This window comes from Lissotriton helveticus, chromosome 8 (assembly GCF_964261635.1).
Source record: "Lissotriton helveticus chromosome 8, aLisHel1.1, whole genome shotgun sequence".
Taxonomy (NCBI): domain Eukaryota; kingdom Metazoa; phylum Chordata; class Amphibia; order Caudata; family Salamandridae; genus Lissotriton; species Lissotriton helveticus.
Window position 1 is genome coordinate 100,618,031 of NC_136069.1, and position 14,069 is coordinate 100,632,099.

The window sequence follows — 14,069 nt, forward strand, 5'->3', positions numbered from 1 at the left end:
GCTCAGTGACCATTCGTGCACAGTGCGCAGTGGGGTTACCCTGTTGGTAACCTTATCTATTTCTAGTTGATTGACCCTTGTGAGACAGCAAGAGTCTCCACTGCGGCACCATTGTAGTTAAATTGTTTTATCATTGTTTAACAAATGATTACTAAAGTATAAAAGGTGTGCGCTTCCCTTCTCCAATACTTTTTCTTAGACACCATCTCTTCTAATTGTTCTCTATGTACACTGCCACACTGGCGATCAAGTTCAGATTGGCCACCATAATAGGCCACTATCTTCCTTCTCGCGTTACATCATTGCGCGATATGTCGAACTCAGACTCCTCTCTAACACAATAACCATCTATTGTCTCATGTATACCCACATCACTATTCAGGGGTGGATTAATTACTCATACTATCAAACTACAATAGATACCTCACAAACTTTCCTACTGCCAATATGGCCACAGATTTGGCCGCACAGCGCTGGGCAAGCGGTACAGTCGGGAGACAGGAACACATGCAACTAGGTGATCGGCATCTATATGTGAGAGATGCCGACTTGCAGTCACTGTGGTCATGGACGACAGAGGAGGGTAGTTGAGACCATTGTGTCCCGTCCACCATCAAATGTGTGCGGGGTCAGGGACCTTCTAACACCTCTAGCGTAGCCTCAATCTGACCTGCTGCCGCACACCGCCCATGAACCAACAAGATAGATCCAGAGGGCTCTCTGCGAACACTGGGAGAGCAGCAAGGTTCCCTTCCCCGGGCTGTTAACTCCACGTTTGCTCTCGATTCTTTCTTGGTTCCTGCCATTTCCCATCAGAATACGAGTTATCGGGACATTATAACAGCGGGACAGTTTTCTTTGATTATTTCCTTAGATTTAACTACCTTTGACCAATCTGTCACACTTCTATTTTCCCCTACCCGCCACCCGCAATTATAATCCAACGCAAGAACCGCACAACTGGTCTCTGCATTTATAATCGTACTTAATGGTATCTAATCTGATTGGACCTAGCTTAGTTTGTACTGTTTCATAACACGTCAACAAATGTTACTATAGTAACCACACGTTATCTTCGCAATTGTGTCCATATTAATCTGAATACAAAACACTGGATGTCTTTACTACGATCCTGAATACATCTCTCCTTTTGCATGGACGGTGTCCCTCAGTCAGAACAGGATTCTCCCCCTTTCCTAAGGAGCATGATCCTGCCTTTCTGGAGATAAGTTGCTTCCAATACCCAAAAGCGTTACCCTAAATTTGAAAGCCTTCTCCCACCTGCTCATGTGCGCAGATTAGGTATACATACCATTACCTACAGGGTTCTTCTACGTGTTTTTACCTACATTTAGTTGTCTTTCACTTAGATATAGATGGTTTTTTTAATGCACGATTGCTGAACGTGAATCACTGTACTTTGATCAGCGAGCTTTGGTCTCCTCACAGTATGGCTGATCAGACGCACATCAATGTTTCATACACTTGGATTAATTCACCATAGTATAATTTCAGCCTTTTAATCACCTGTTGTATGTATCTGTCCAACTTATGTCTCCCTTTCTTTTTGGTGGAACTACAGGCCGGCATCCACTTAGGGGTTATCTGGTCCACTGTGTTGGGTCATCCCCCATTAGAGGGAGACCAGTAGCCACAGACAGGGGCACCTAACCTATATAAATGGTCCTGACAAAGTGCCGCCCAATCATAAGGCCTCTGAGGCACAAAACCTGTTTACCACCCCATTTTAGAAGCTATCCTGGTACCTCAAGACCACATGATAGCAACACTGTTTTTAGCTAGACCTGGTACCAATCTCCTATAAAGTTTTGTCCTTAGGATACCAGAGCCTATTTTAATCACTACACACACATTGCATTAGTTACATGGTTAGGTAGCCCCCTCACTTTCTCTCATGTTGATGGCGACTTCAGATCTAAGAGATCTCGGATAAAGAGCCCGTCTGGCATTGCAAGTCCGGCCTGACGAGGAGTGCCCAATAAAGCATATTACAAAAACAACGATCCCTAAACAGTAGGGGATATGCTGACAATAATAAATATAGACTAGATAGTTGCTATATTCTTTGTCCAGCCGGACAGTATTTAATATTGTATTAACGGTGTATACAAAGAATTGTAGTGTGAGTTCAAGTGGGACACCAGCCGATACCCAACTACCACACTGTGGACAAAACAAACGGGGGTAGGGGTAGAGGCAAGTTTGGCAGTCTGTAGATCATGAGTTAAACAAACAAGGTTAAAGTAAATACACTATTGCTTCAAATCATGCAATGCAATTATGGGCATATAGTGTAATCAGGTCGACGTTTCAAACCCTATATAAGAATACAGAGTTCATCTTCAGGACAAACGATGCATGCCTACAAGTTAGTAATACATTAACAAAACCCACAACTGTGGGCAATAAACAAGTGCCAAAACAGAATACAATCACATAATGGAAAGCAGGGGGGAAAAAAGTTTTGGATAAAAATGACAAAACAGAGAATTGGAGTAGGCAAAAGTTGCTGGCAACACATAATCATGACTGGGGTGGTGAAAGGATGGCCTAGTTAAATAGAGAGGCAGTGAGAGCGATGGTCTAACGGCCATGTGAAAAATAGGAATTACCTACAAGGTGAACGAGTCCATGCAAGCAAAACGGTGCTGATTTGAACGGAAATTGCAGCCGGACAAGTGATGTGGAGAGGTGGATGCTGGACGGGAGCGGGACGTGGTGAAGACATCAGCGAAAAGAAACGGTCACATACCTAAGAAGGTATGTAGGGGCCCGTCTTCGAGATCAAGGCAGCGCGATGATTTTCACGGAGGTACACGGTGGTATCTGTGAAGAGTAGGAAGGGAATTTAAGAAAAGCCGAGACTTGCAAGGGAAGTCCTGCACCCTTTAGGGGGGAAAGGAGGCAAGGGCTTACCCGGTATTCAGATGTAGATCGTTACTCGATGGGTGTGATCCTACGGAGTAGTGGGGGGAGGTCGGTAAAAATTGATGCCGAGTGCGCACAAAGCGTACTGGCGGCGTGGTGAACGGCAGCATGCACTTACTGCGGTAGAACCAGGGTCAGGGGGCCTCAGTGGGGTCCTCATGTTGTGGTCAGTGCTCTCGATGAGTTCGGCAATGGGAAGGGAAACTGAAGTAGTGAGATGATAGACACGTGGTGTCGTGGTAACCAATGGGATGAGGGGACAGTGGCGGCCATCTTAGAGTGGCGAGCGAGTCAGATTTGGAATGGAGTGAATAAAGAGGAAAAGGAGTTAGAAAGGCGGCAATATAATAATCCTAGGTACAGCTGAATTGAACAATAATAACTTGTATGAGCAGGGAAGGAATAAGACCGTATCCATTGGAAAGAAAGGGATAACCATGATAGATAAGTGGAAAACAGTGGCGGCCATCTTAGAATGGTGTAAGGTCCTTAAAGGCAAGGGGTGACTGAGTAGAGGGATAGAGAGATGAAGGAAGGACAGACGGCGTAGTGACTCATCGAAACAATATGTGAAAACCATAATAGCGTGAAAGATAGAGATGAAGGATGTACAGACGGCGCAGTGACTTTCATGGAAACAATTGTGAACTGTATTGCTCGTACATATTTAGCAGCGGTTACAGTAGGGCATTTTTCATTGAAGGAGGTAAACAAGCATAATTTTAAAGTAGAGATTTCCAGTCTTCAAGGCGGTTTAGCCCGGTACGGATACTACGAGTCTTAAGAATCCATTGTAATTCCTCCTTGTTAAGGAGTTGGTGAACATCTGTCCCTCTAGGAGGAATTTTGATACTAGAGATAATAGTGCATTTGAAATCCATTTCTGTGTGGCCCATTTCAGCAAAGTGACCCACTAATGGTGCGTTTTGCGTCTTGCATCGTACTCTGCTGCAATGTTGACACATTGTGATTCGTGCTTTCTGCGTGGTTTGCCCTATGTACACCTTATCACATGGGCAAAAAATGGCATAGATAACATTTGAACTATTACAATTGGTGAAATGTTTTCGCTCAAACTTAACATCATTATACACAATCTGTGCCTTCAATGGTGGAATCGCACATGGTGCAGTCACCGCATTTTGCATGTCCAGTGAGGCGAGGGAGCCCCCACAAATCACAGAGTGCCCTTAGGGTCTGTGGTGGGTAGGGCAGCACGAACAAGATGGTCCCTTATGTTTTTTGATTTTTTTTTTTATGCAAACAGAAGCTTTTCTAGATCTAGTAAGCCAGCATTAATGACTGGCCAGTGTTTCTTAATGCTTTTTTTGATAGCATTAAATGCCGGGGAGAAAGTGGTAACACAGACCAGCCGGTTCTGTCTTTTTTTGGGCATAGGTTCAAGAAGCACGTCTCTAGGGCAATACCACGCTCTCTTGAGAGAACTGCAAATTAATTTACGTGGGTAGCCTATAGTGCAAAGTATGTTACTAAGTGTCTGTGCTTCGCGGAAGTAATCTTCCTTCATGTAGCAATTCCTTCTAATTCGCAGAAATTGTGAATATGGGAGAGTCACGAAGGGCTCGAGGGTGGTGGCTTTGATAGCTCAGCAAAGTGTTACGCTCAGTCGGTTTTCCGTATAGACTCGTGATGAGCTTTCCCTCATGGAGATAGATTTTGAGGACTAAGAATGGGATGGAGAGATGGTTAGTAGATAGAGGGAATGTAAGCCCACTGCAATTGTTGTTAAGCCAGTGTAGAAACTGGGAGAGAAGTGCCTGTGTGTCCTGCCAGATCATAAAAAAATTGTATATGCCTCTTCCACAGGGCAATGCCACTGTGGAAGGGGTTCATAGGCGTAAGGATGCGTCCACATTCAAGGTAGTCCATATACACAATAGCTACATTTTGGGCAAAAACAGCCCCCATGGATGTACCCTTGATTTGGCCATAGTATTGTTCATCAAAGAGGAAGAAGTTTTTTGTAAGGCAAATTTCGAGCAGTTGTAGAATGAATAAGGTGGGAACAGCATGAGGCCTAGGACGTGTGTCCAAAACACGTTGAATAGCAAGCATTGAGTCAGTTTGTGGAATGTTGGTATATAATGACTCCACATCCAAAGTACACATTGTTTTGGATGTGGGGTCAAAAGGGTATTCCTCAATGAGATTTATCATGTGCATGCTATCGCGGATATAGCAATCTGTGACAGGCACAAAATCTTTGATAAAGTAATCAACAAAAAGACCAAGAGGTTTAAGGATAGATCAACACCCAGAGACTATGGGACGTCCTGAGGGGTTCTCTGTGTTTTTATGGATCTTTGGGAGAGTGTATATGACCGGTATCCTAGGTGCTTTAGTATTGAGGAATTGGTGTTCCTTTTTGTTGAGGAAGCCAGCTTCCAGACCCCCATCAGTTATTTGTGCTATCAGTTTCTGTATGTCCTTAGTAGGATTGCCTGGCAGTTTACTATAGTGTTCCTTGTTGCCTAACTGTTGTAAGTCTTCTTTTTTGTAGTTGTCTTTATTTTGTAGAACAATGCCTCCGCCCTTATCGGCAGGTTTAATTATAAGGGCGTTGTTGGACTTAAGACTGGATATGGCTTCCTTTTCAGCTAAAGAGATGTTATACGGAATGAACATTCTTTGTTTCTCCAGTTCTAATATGCATGACATCCTAACTGGTGTGTGAGGGCACCAAGATCTGACTTTCAGGTCTTCCTACAACAGGACTAAACAGCCATAAGGGTCAACCCTTTGGCTATCGCGGAACTAACTCGATCTTGAGATTCATTATATCATCCCCAGGGAGGAGCTTTGGTTTAGGATCTTAAAAAAAAAAAAAAAAAATTGCTCTTCATTCCCCGCTTTTTTGATTAAAAAAAAAATGACCCTGATTACACCACTTCCCCTGCCTCTGTTCCTTGGGCTAATTCAGCAGAGTTGATGGTGGAATCATTGTAATGGGCTAGCTGTTGTAAAACAAATCTCAACTAGTAACGTAGTGTAAAAGAACATCTTTTAATCTGCTAATGTTCGAGAGATTTGATAAGAAGGAATAGCTGATATTTCTTTTGGTGAAGTTTTTCGTTTTTTGAATTTTGCTTTTATTTTCAAACGGTGGCCAATGTATACAAATGAAGATCTATTGCAGAGAACCAAGCTCAAGTAGTTGTTCAAAGCAGACCACCTGAAAACCTGAAGCTGTGGCTATTGTGTGCTTAGATACGGAATATTCTTCAGGGCGGATTCATTCCATGTACTACTCTTTTTCTTGTGTAGAAAAAAAAGACAACTGGGAATGTGACAAGATTTTATTTTTTCTTCAAAGCTGCTGAGTTTAGAACAGAAAGAAAAATATTCTGAGATCGCCCGTCAATATAAAGCGGACCAGGATGCTGCCCCGAAGCCGCCCATTACCACTGTGCAGGTAGGATGGAACAGTTGTGCCTCAAACATGTTTTTTGAGGGTGAAGTGCAATGTCAAATTATGGGGTTGCTGTGTGACTGGCAATTATTTTTTGGGTCTGCTGCATACATTTTATAACTTCCTTAATAAAAATGTTGAGGCAGTTGGATTTTTTAGGCCTGGCATTAGCCATGACCCTTTACATTTCCTTAAGCCTAAAAATGCATACATAAACACACACTGGAGCTTTAAGTCTGCCCTGTTTTATCCATTAGTCTATTGTAGTGCCCTTCGCAGTTTGCTTATGCTCTCCATAGCATGCACCATGGGGCAGCCCGCTTCAGGCATTGGTTAATTTCTGTGTGAGCGACTACTTTTTTTTTTTTTTTGTGTAAAACATGTTTATTGGCATTTGAAATTTTTACAAACATCACATCTTTCGTAGCCATTGGTTTTGGCGTACAAGATTGTTCCATACGGGGACCGAATATTTTAACATGTGAACACATGGTTGTGAAGGATGTCGAGCCTTAACGCTCAGTCCATCAATGGGCGGTGACCCTCATGGGTTTCTGTCCAGTTACAAGTAACCTTCACTCATCTCATGCACCCCATCGCGTTGGAGGCATGATGTGCAGTGTCCCCTGGTACATGAGCTTGTAGGGGTTTGAAAACACCAGCCACATTCTAACCATGAACTAACTTGGGGTATAAAAACTGGGAAGCACTGTGTCTTATGTTATGAGTACCAGTGTGTGGGCGCCCAAGAGCTGCGCTTTTATTGGACATCATGGCAGAGGTGTGCCGAAGCGAGCAGGAGGAGGGGAAGAGGGACAATGTCATAAGCTATCTACATGGGAGTGTGATGTCGGGTCGCTAGCAGCTAGTAAATCCGGATCGTCTGGTGTCTGGACCTCCTGTATTACCCCCCCCCCCCCCGAGCACACCCAGGGTCTGCAAAAGCCATTGGGGAATCACCCCCCGTATTTCTCCATCTATCGCCACTTCCTGTGTAAAGGAGTGAAGTAGCATGGCCCTAGGCATAGAGATCAGATGCTTTCGAATTCCCTGGACTTCCTCCCCTCGCAATATTCCCTCTTCCGCTGCGCCCCATTTTTTGACCGCGCCCACCCAGGCTACTAGAGGGGGGCCTGCAGGTGCCTTCTAGTGCGTGGTTATACATCGTTTGGCCAAGAAGAGCACCAGGGAAGCAACGCACATTTCTACTTTCATGTGTTTGTGACGCCTACTGATACCTAGGGCGCTAGCCTCCTGTGTGTTAAGGTCTCGCAGCCCCGTGATCGTCCTAAGGGTAGTATGGACAATTCGCCAGTATCTGTGAAGGGTTGGGCAGTCTCAGAGCATGTGGGGAAAAAGAGGCAGCGGGCACTTAACATCTGGGGCAGGCGAAGGAACCGTCGGGGAAAATACTTCTGGAGTTTTTCCAGGAGTGAGAGATGCCCGATGCAGGATATGCAGTTGTATGTTTTTGAAGCGGTAGTTTCTAGATAACTTCTTGGTGAATGCTAGTGCTTTGATCCATTCCCCATCATGTAAAGGCCTGCGGAAGTCAGCTTCCCATTGTTCCCTAAGGGCTGTTTATGTGGGCTGCTTAAGGGACCGTATGGCCTTATAGACCCAGGTAACTAGGTGTCGCCCTGAGCCCATTTGTAGGATTGTGTGGAGGACCGGGTGTGTAGGGGGTTCCTCATCAATTGTGTGCCAATGCTGACGGCATTAATTTAGGAGCGAGTGACTACTTTCTGCCCCAGAACAGTGTCCTTATCCTCACAAAAACCAGTCCACTGCAAAGCAGGGTGAGGCTTTGCTATTTAGGTCTTGCCTGGCACATCGAATGTGCTGTGGCTTGTGACAAATTGTGTTTAATTACAGAGGGCTTGGTGTCCGTGGACTGCTTACTATTGGCTGGCTTCCATATTACTCATTTCCTTGCTTGTCTTTGGTCAAAGTGTGCCAGCTTCACTTCCTCTTCGTGTGTTTCTCTTCTCTGGAGCATGGTCCAAATACTGCTTACTTGCCCAGTGTCCTTCCACTGCACATGCTTTCAGAGCTACTTTTTATTTAGTTGCTGCACTAAAAAGGCGAGGTAGATGCTTAGCAGTAGACGGTACTTTGTAGTATGGAGCTGTCATTATTGTATCTTCATTCAAAAGTAATTCTCTGAGTGCCATATACATGCATTTAGAATACAAATACAATCTAAATGACACAATAAAGATAGACCACATGTGGCCTCATTCGCACGCATCACTGTAAACATTTTTTGGTTTCCCTTGTGTTGTGCTTGTGAAATCTATTGCTTTTAATATATCTTAAAGGGACTTCAGTTCATATTAGTCTGTGTGCTTGCCAGTTTGCGTTTCTCAGTTCCTATTGGTTGTAGCCTGTTCTAAGTTCTGTCTCATCAGTATCCCGTCACCCAACTCCTCATTCCCCTTCCAAAATCCGCGTTGGTGGTTTGAACTTTGTTTTGTATTTAGTAACACTCCATATCATTTACTTTGCCTGGGTGCGTGTGCGCATTTAGAGCTTCCTTCTATCCCTGCCTGCGTACATTTAGAGATTTCTTCATGTATTTCTGACTACACATTTATTTTTGGCTAGAATCACAGATTTATTTTATGCACAATTTGTTCATTATTTTTATAAATATGAACCCTCCACTGCTCGAGGAAGGCAACCTGAACATTATTGCAACAGTTGCGCCCTTCTGCATCCTTATCCTTGTGCTCCAAGATCTGCAACCCTTTAGTCAGGTCACGCATTTTCTTTTGCAGGGTGCATTGTGCTGGTTGCAGTTCCTTTATAATCATGTCCGTGGTTTTTACATTCTCCGCCAGTTTGTGATGGTCTGCCCTAAGCAGGCCCAGTTCCATTACCTCCACTCCAATCTGGTACTGCTGGGTTTCCTTGAAGCCTCTAAGAGCAGTCCGTATGTTATCTAGTGTGAGCTGCAGTGCAGGCATCAGAGGTTTTGAACCAGGTCCCAAGGACTCATTGGTTGCCCCCTATGTTTCCATAGATGGGCTACCATCTTTTTGCCTGGTTCTGCCCATCCTCCTGGCACTTCTGGGCCACAAACGAGTCCTCAATTGGCAGCTCACCCAGCGACTAATCACCACTCACAAGGTGATGTGTTCAACACCCCAATATGTGTCCATAGGGGTGTCTTTCCACTCTCCTCCAATCCCAAGTCACCGACTTCTCAGCGGCTTGTAGTGGATGTCATCCCATGTCACGAGCAACTTCCATCAGAGCACAAATGATCACCTACACAGGCATTGCTCTGTTTGGCTTCCCCATAGAAAATGTCCATGCAATGCCAGTCCACCAGTCAGTCCTTGCAGCCCTGGAGATTAGCTGTGTAGTGCCAATGGAGCAAGCCAATGTCCCTTCCCTCAGTCAGCCCTCTGTGGCTCAATTCCTGGGTGGGGAAGGGAGTAGGGTCTGTTGTCCCAATATTGGAACTTTCATAGATTCCCATGCTTTGTATCATTCCCCGTCGTCAGCCTGGGAGCCTCAGTAAATAGAACATACCATAGCAGTATGTACAAAAGAGAAAGAAAGGACGAGGCCTCATCTCATTTAGTAGCATATCTACCTCTTTTTGTAAGAGACCAACATTTTGCAACAACCAATCAGATTAGCCTCACCCCATAGAACCCTCATGAGAGAGCCTTAGATTTCCTACCGCACGTTGTGCTAAGGGAGTCTCCACTGAGCTCTGCTCTGATTTCTCTTCAACTTTTGGATTTCAACTGTATTCTCTTCAGGAAGCTGTTTCCCCCTTTTTTTTCATCATCAGACAAGAAAAAAAAAAGAGGCGTTGGGTGAATGACCTTCAGAAGATGGCATTTTTTGCCTGTATCCGGACCACAAGATCTAGGTAAGATAAACATAAGGGTCTGTGAGGGCCGCCTTTTACCTGGTTCCAGAAGCTAAAATCTAGAACAGATCCAGTCTCTAGTATGATAGTGATGAGGCCTCGTCTGCTCTGTCTTCGTGAAGAGCTGAGAAGGAATACGCTCTCACCCTGTTTCTGGTGAGCAGCGCACTCAAAACGCCTTCAAAAGACCTCCCATGGGTCTGACAGGCGCAGTCCAACTAAATCTCCTCACTGAGGTGTAAACTAGATGATGGGACTTACAACGGAAATTCCTCAAAAAGCCTCTAAAAAGAACTCCCGGGGGTCTGACCGACGCAGTCCACCTGAATCTCCTCACTGAGGTGTAAAGGAGAGAAAGGGACTTATAACAGGAGAAACTGGTGTGAGGAAGTATAGCTGAAACCTCCTCTCTTCCTCAACACCGTCGACTACGATGGTACCGTCGACTGCGGCACCGTTGACGACGATGGCAGCGTCGACGACGATGGGAATCTATGAAAGTTACCAATACTGGGGGAACCAAAGTTACAGGTAAGTAACTTGTTTTCTTATCCTCTCCAAGCGCCAGGGTGGGCCCCACAGTCTCCATCTGGGCTATAGGCTGAGCCACGTGGTGTATTTCACGGAGAGACAAGTGCGGGCAATGTGCCCTCCTTTTCATGCCGAGGCCCAACAACAGACTCATGGGGTAGTGCATCTGCCTCTCTGCAGTTCTAGGCCTTGGGGAGCCTGCTGCCATCAAATGAGGCTCCCTGGCCAAGAGGGAGTGGCTGCAGTCTCAGGCCACACAGCCAAGCACCATCGGGCATGGGCACAGTGCCTCAGGGGCCGCTGTCCTCCCAGAAGGCTCCCTCGGTGGCAAGTTCCGCCACGGGCCTCTGACAGCTGTCTTGACACGGCCGATCCCCTGTGATTTGGATTACTTCTTAGGTGGCTTCCAGGAGACTGATTAGATCAAGGGTCTCCAACCGGTCGATCGCGAGCTACCGGTAGCTCGCCGAGACCATGTGAGTAGCTCGCCGAGTGCTGCTCAATTTATTAGCCCATTAGTTTTATTTTGGGCTGTTCAGGCTTATTTCTGTGTCTGTTGCCCGCCCTCACCCAATGCACCTGCTCCAATTGGCTTGCGCTTAGATGGGGTGGGGCGGGCCGAAGAGGATGATGTTCCTTTGCTGCAGTCTCGCGAGAGGGAGGATCAGTGGAATGGTGACGAGGGCCGAAGCAATGTGCAAGTCGAGGGAAAATGCCCTAAGGGCACGGACTCACCGCCGAAAAATCTACCTCCCGACGCGATGCATCAGACCTAGAGGCACAAGCGGCCGCTTTGGCACAAACCCGGAGGCTCAGAGACCCTGGCAGCCCCCAGTGCTCCACCGGCATTGTTCTCCCCCGCACCCGACTATGGGCCACGGCGCGGGCTTTTGCAAGCCTACCCCCCCCCCCCCCCCCCCCCCCAGTAAAACCCGGCGGCCGCGAAGATATCTTGCGGTCAGTGCGGGGCTGAGCCTCTCAGAGACTGACTACCCGCAGCGGACCAGAGCTGGCAGTCAAAATACACCGGGAGGTGTGGTGAGGGGGGAGAGGGGTTCATAAGTGGAGGCCCCCGCCAACACAAAGGGGGAGGGGTGAACCTGGAACCCCGATCAGGCTTGGGAGACGAGTGCTATGCGCTACATCGCAACATGCTTAAAGGCAACCTTCCCGGTGTCCAACCCTCCGGCTGAGAGGAGGAAGGACCCCTCGTAGTTGGACCCCGCTGGAGAGACACGGTGAGGGGCAGGACAGACAGGGGCAGGAGAAGACAGTGGTGCTAGGGAGAGACTGGGGCGCTGTAAAGAGTGAGAGAGAAGAGAGAGGGGCAGCTGTACTGAAAGAGACCGCGAGGAGCAAGAGAGAGAGGCTGGGGAGAGACAGTTGGGGCGGAGAGAGACAGTGAGTGGCAGACAAGAGAGGTGAGGTAACGGGTTTTTAGGAACCCGCTGGTGTCAGCGGATAACACCCGAAGACCTCTGAGTTCCCTTGTTCCGGACCACAGAAACACGTAGTCTTCTAGTCGCAGTCAAAAGATCAAGTTTTATTGGTAGCTACCAAGTAACACGTGTCCCAGAAGTACACCACACAGAGAGTAGGTTCTTGGGAGACTGTTCGTGTTTACAGAACCAGCCGTCTCCTTATATATCAAATATATGGCTTCAAGCAAGAATTCTTGAGTTTATGGTATGGCAACACACATATTTCTACAACAATACAAAGAGCGAAGTCATGTAAGCAAGCCCATATTTTAGATGTCCAGTTTGCTGATAATTACCCAGTTGGATCGGGAACTCCCATCAGATATAGATGAACCACCAATAAAGGAAGGTACAACCCAGCCATAAAAAGGGCCATAAACAAGATACGGGGACAGGTGCGTGTTTGAAGGAAACATGGGCTGTATGTAGTGAATGGTTCGTGGAATGTTATGCGTAGATGCTATCGTATTCGGCCACTGGGCGAGGAGCTGCCTAAACAGGTTTGGCCGAAGACAGTGGAGTCAGTTGGGACAGGTCAGGGGAAAGTCACGAAAGGTGGACGTGTCTATTTGGATCAAGCTCGACCTTTAATTGACTTATCATGAGGGCAAGATGCAAGATGGATGCCGTTCACAAAATGGAGTTTTAAGGGATGGGACGGAAACTGTGATTTAGGGGTGTTGGCAACCCTCGATTGTAACGCAAATACATAGGAATGATGTCCTAATCATTATCGGTTCGTAGACACCAAAATCGTCTCGGTACGTTGAGGTTTCGTGACACGGGTATTGGACCTCGATATCGGGAAAACCACAGGGTCCGGATTTTGGGAACCACAGACCCTCCTATTGCCCTCATATAAGGCAATAACTCATGCTAATCTGAGTCCAAATCGGTATGAAGAAATTCGTGGAGATGTTGCTGGAGCATCATTCTGCAACTCAGCTCGTCCTGTGACACAGACTTCCGTACACACGAGGTAGCACAGAGGCCACATAGTGCAGGAGCACACTGTATACACAAGCAAAACATGAACAGAAGTGCCAAGATCATCCCGATGAAAATCAAAGTTTTCCATCCCCAGGCAGTGATCAGTTCCCAGAACCACCCCAGCAGGGACCAATCCCCTTTCTCAATGTGAAGGGAACCAGATATTTCGTGTAGTTTGGAGATGGCCTGGTATACTGTTGGTGCGTTATCAGGGATGAAAATGCAGCAACTGGATTGGATGACTCTACACACACCACCACGATCGGCGAGTATAATGTCTAAGGCAATTCGGTTCTGAAGGGTCATAAGTCGATCCGACTGAAGCTCTGTTGTCAAATTGCCAAGTGCTCCGGCCGTTGTGGTCACGGCGGATATCCTCGCTAACTGGCGAATATTCCTGCTGTTCACCATAGGCCCCCAAAATGGCAGAAAACCCTTTGCGAAGTCAGCGAATTCCTGACCCGCGGTGTCGTCTTTACTCACGACACCTCTAGCTGTCCTTGTCCGGTGGTAATCTGCTCGGGCCGTGTAGGTAGGAGGCAGCAGAAATGAAATGAAACATATACCTGAGAAATCAGGGGGCAACCACGTGTAGGCTTGGTCGTGGCAAACGAAATACGTGCCTTTAGCTGCCAAGAGTATCGGGGAAGTTCGGGAAGCAAATACATATGTTTCCGTGCAAATGCTCTTTCCTAACTGTGCTGTGGGGTTCCTACCAATACCCTGTAAGCATAAGTGACCTCGGTGGGGAACTATCCAAACTGGGCGAGATTTCTGTGCTGCCTGGCTCTTGACCAAG

The 14,069-nt window shown here is 46.6% G+C and overlaps 1 protein-coding gene across 1 annotated transcript in view; it reads left to right on the plus strand.

Moving 5' to 3' along the window:
- Positions 1–14,069, plus strand: part of MAEL (maelstrom spermatogenic transposon silencer) — a 1,192,885-nt gene that overhangs the window by 93,203 nt on the left and 1,085,613 nt on the right. The window contains exon 2 of the mRNA XM_078656687.1: positions 6,284–6,382. Coding sequence (XP_078512813.1) covers positions 6,284–6,382 — 99 coding nt within the window. The remainder of the gene's footprint in view (positions 1–6,283; positions 6,383–14,069) is intronic.